We start from the raw sequence: 4,627 nt of genomic DNA, 5'->3' as shown, positions 1-4,627 counted from the left end.
AGAGATTCTTATATAAACCTTTATATTTATACTTAATCCAATTTTTATGAATTATTTGAAAAATTTTAATTTTCTTTACTTATAGTCCCATTCAAAGTTTGTTTATACGCATTACTAAACTCCCATTGCTTCCCCGCTCCAAGGAAGAAATGAATTAAATCATAGTAAAACTAAAAAGACAAGTACACACAACACACTAGAGTACAGACTACATACTAATCATAATAAACGCATACGAAAAAAAAAATGTAAAATAACATAGTCAAAAATATAAAATAGTATTTTAGAAAAGAAAAAAGAAAGTGAAATGTTACCTGTGAATTGTGACATAAACAAGGGGAATGACTGCGGCTGCTGTGTGCCGGCTCAGTGACTCAGTGAGTGATGATGGCCTGTACTGCTGCATTTGCTGCCTGGTTAGTGGTTACTACTGACTGCTGAGACAGCGTAAGCCGAGCCGACTCAAAAGCCGACTTTGACGCTATTATCATTTATCCGGCAACCCCATTACGGCACGCGCACCTGCACGTGCAAACTCACTCTTACCACGTAACACCCCCTCACGGGACCAACACCATAAGATGCAAACATGCAAACAAACAAAATTAATACACTGCCACATGAGCGTGATTAGATCCTCTGGTTTTCCGTTTTTATAATAGGGATCATCATTATATTTTCTTACTATATCTTAATATATGAGGAATTCTTAACATTTTTGGAGTAGAAAAAATTCTTCTATAGTGTATAACATTATTATTCATTTATTCTTAATTAGCATATGAGGTTTTCAAAAATGATTTTTCCTTTTTTTTAAATGAAATTAACTCATGTAACAAGTGATAAATAGTAGAACATAATTTTTTAAATATGTGATATTACTGTCTCAAAATTTATGGGCCTTGATTTTTCTCTTGAAATAGTGAGTGTAAAAGTAATTTTTAATTTAATGTGATGATTTATAATTTATTAATAAAAAAATATTTAGACACCAAAAAAAATAAAAAAATATTTCTTACATTATCATTTATTGACAGAATAATGTTCATAGTTTCTAAAATAATAATATTGGTAGGTTGAGCCAATAAAAACAAAACGTACCTTAAGCAGCACTTTCCTAAACTCATGTGACAGGTGAAGGCTTTGAAACCAGAAGTTTAATCCTCTTCTGTCTAATCAGCTTATTAACTTCTCATTTGTTTTTAAGAAGAATTATACATATCAACTTTTGCTTCTCCAGATTAGATGCTTTCATTGATTGCTTAAAAATTATACATATATATTCGATTTGGTACCATATAAAAGTTCATTTAATAAGAATTTTACATTCCATTCTATATACAAATGTGGATGTTGACTCAATATAGAAAGAAAAATAAAATGAGAAAAGATCAAGAAGAAGATTATATATAAGTTAGTACGTACAACAATCATAAATGAAAAAAATGAAAAAGATATGAAGTAGCGCACTGTAATAAAAGACAAGGAAGCGACATGGTGGCGTATATAACTACCCCCATTCCGAAACGCACCTTTCAGTCCCCTGTTCCTTTTAACTCTCATCTCACCAACTCATATCACACAACACACACAGGACACAGAGACACATAACACACCCTTCACTTCACTTCACTCCCAACCCATTAACCCTTCTCATCAAGAAAGCGTGATTCACTCCTTTATTTCTTTACTCACCTTCTATTCTCTCCTATTTCTCTCACATACACACAATCAAAGAATAAAAATAACCCAAAACCCCTCTGTTTTGTGAAAAACCAAACAAACCATAGCAATTAACAAACACGCACAGATAGAGTGAGAGTAAAGAGAGAAAAAAAAAACGATGGAGCTAAGTAAAGTGACCTTAGAGATCTTCTCAAAGCTGGAGCAGAAATGGCTCTCTCATTGCACCAAAGAAGCGAACAGCAAGAAAACCCGCATTCTCAGCATCGACGGCGGAGGAACCACCGCCATTGTCGCCGGTGCGGCCCTACTCCGCCTCGAGGATCAGATCCGTCACAACATCTCCGATCCCCACGCTCACATCGCAGATTTCTTCGACGTGGTTGCCGGCACCGGCATAGGCGCAGTCCTCGCCGCGATGATCACCGCCGCCGACTCCTTCGGCCGTCCGCTCTATACCGCTCGCGACGCTGTGAATCTCGTCGCCGATCGAAACTCCGACCTGTACAAGCTCAAATCCGCCGGAATATTCCGTCGGCGCCGGAGATTCTCTTCCCGGAGCATGGAAACAGTGTTGAAGGAAGTGTTCACGAGAAAAGACGACGGAAAATCGCTGACATTGAAGGACACGTGCAAGCCTCTGCTTGTTCCATGCTTCGACCTCAAGAGCTCAGCGCCGTTCGTGTTCTCACGCGCTGACGCGTGCGAGTCTCCGAGTTTCGACTTCGAGCTCTGGAAGGTTTGCCGTGCCACGTCGGCCACTCCTAGCTGCTTCAAGCCGTTTCCGTTGGAATCCGTTGACGGAAAAAAATCCTGCTCCGCCGTCGACGGCGGACTCGTCATGAACAATCCTACCGCCGCAGCAGTCACGCACGTGCTTCACAACAAGCGCGATTTCCCCGCGGTTAACGGCGTCGAGGACCTCCTCGTCCTCTCCATCGGAAATGGATCATCCAGCGCCAAAGCGCGCGAGAATCACGAACCTTCTGTGATCGACATTGTCCTCGACGGTGTTTCCGAGACGATTGACCAGATGTTAGGAAACGCATTCTGCTGGAACCGCAATGATTACGTCAGAATCCAGGTACATGAAAGTGGAAACGGTTCTCTTCCTACTTATTTATTTATTTCATTGATGTTTGGTTTCTAAGAAAATGAAAGAGAAAATGTGGAACGGAATGATCTAAATGAATGTTGATGGAGAATGTGTGTGTTTGTTTGTTGCAGGCATTTGGTTTGGGAAGTGAAGGAACGGTAACGGAGGAAGTGGAAGAGAAGAGTGAGGTGCTGAAAGAGAGGGCTTTGGAGTCGTTACCGTTTGGCGGGAAGCGGTTACTGACAGAGACTAACGGAAACAGAATCGATAGCTTCGTGCAACGGCTTGTTGCCTCCGGAAAACCCAGCCCGCTGTCAAGTCCCCGCAAGAATTCCGCCGTCAACCCTCTGGTTAACGGCCGCTAGATTCTTTTTTTTTTCCCTTTTTTTTCTCGAATTTTCTTTTGGCTTTTTCATTTTAATTTTCCTTTTTATTACTTTGTTAGATGCTGTAAGTTGTAATTGCAAGGTGTAACCAAGATGACAAGGTCAACTTGTCATGGAGGAAAAAAAAAAAAAAGAAAACATGACCAAAAAAAATTGCCTCAAGTTTTTTTACCTAGCTTAGCTGTGCCAGTTGTATCAATAATTAATCTGGTAGAGTTCTATTGAAAGAAATTAACCTGGTAGGGTTACTTCCTCTTTCTTACTTTCTTAAATTATGACACTTTAGTTGCTTCATTAAAATGTTAAGCATAGTGGAAGCCATTTATTATTTATAATATTAAAATTAAAACTTAATTTAATAAGTGCTAAACTATTTAAACCAACTTATTAAACAATTTGAAATTTATATGTTGTTAACTGGATATATTTAGGATAAAAATTAAAGTAATGAAGCATTATATATTATATATTCACTTGCATTAAATTTTTTTTTCTCGGAGTGAAAGAGTGAAGTAGTGGCGTACATGATGATGAGCATTGTTTGGTGTATAAATATTTCAGATGTTTTGCGTTTAAAGTTCACTGCATTCTAAGTATTAATCGAAACTCTTTCAAATCTCAATTGATAAAATTTGAGTTCTAAACCTTCCATAGAAAAAAGCAGAAGAACAGTCATCAAATGCCTTAAATGAACTACTCATAGTGGGAGACACAACTATTGGACTTACCATTTACCTTTTCATTCTTAGTCACCTTTTGACTTGGAACTGTAATTGTCAATCCCCTGAATTGACTGCGTAATTTGTGGAGTATAGGAACATCAAACTTAAAATGCTATATGATTTTTCATCAAAAGAAAGTTAAGTGTATTTATTATCCTTATATATCATATTAACTATTAGATGAGTTGAAGATTAATTTCAGTAGTTTATATTTTAACTGCATAAGTTTTGTTATACTTATATATGATATTATTAACTGAATTGATGGTTTTATAACTCTAATCAATTGTATAATAAGTTCTAATTAAAAGTTTGATGATTGAGTAGTGTTCGTATCTTAGTTTGAGGATGCGAATTTATGAAATTAAGGTATAGGAGATCTTAATTTAATTGACTTGTAGAATTAAGTTGGAAGGATAACCTGTTAAATACTTCAATGTTTAAGTTAATAATATTTTTAGGTATTAAAGATAATTCATTTTTATCTATTAAACTCTTTTTTTATTCTCGTATTCTAGGATAATTATTTAGACATTTGTTGTCTTCTTCATATAATTTTAATACTATGATTTAGTTTTTTTTGTGTATCCTTAACTTTATTAGTCTTTATGATGTTATATTTATTTTTTAATAACGTTAGATTCTCATTTAATTTGTATTTATTAGTGTTATTCTTGTCCAGAACAAGTAGTGAAGAGATTAATCACCAGTGTCAACTTAATCATGGATATTTTGAAGGA

The 4,627-nt window shown here is 36.2% G+C and overlaps 1 protein-coding gene across 1 annotated transcript; it reads left to right on the top strand.

Annotated features, from left to right (window-relative positions):
* On the top strand, positions 1,508 to 3,400 carry LOC107624959 (probable inactive patatin-like protein 9). Its single transcript, XM_016327461.2, has 2 exons — positions 1,508 to 2,767; positions 2,911 to 3,400. The coding sequence occupies exons 1-2, from the start codon at positions 1,844 to 1,846 to the stop codon at positions 3,142 to 3,144; spliced, it is 1,158 nt and encodes a 385-aa protein (XP_016182947.1). The 5' UTR covers positions 1,508 to 1,843; the 3' UTR covers positions 3,145 to 3,400.

Source organism: Arachis ipaensis, chromosome B02, assembly GCF_000816755.2.
Source record: "Arachis ipaensis cultivar K30076 chromosome B02, Araip1.1, whole genome shotgun sequence".
Taxonomy (NCBI): Eukaryota; Viridiplantae; Streptophyta; class Magnoliopsida; order Fabales; family Fabaceae; genus Arachis; species Arachis ipaensis.
This window is presented reverse-complemented; position numbering and strand designations above follow the sequence as displayed.

What these genes read in the sequence shown, in the direction of transcription:
- LOC107624959 (XM_016327461.2), top strand. Translation starts at nt 1,844, where the DNA reads ATGGAGCTAAGTAAAGTGACCTTAGAGATCTTCTCAAAGCTGGAGCAG. An exon ending in ATGATTACGTCAGAATCCAG is followed by an intron (nt 2,768 to 2,910) that starts GTACATGAAAGT and finishes TGTTTGTTGCAG; the next exon opens with GCATTTGGTTTGGGAAGTGA.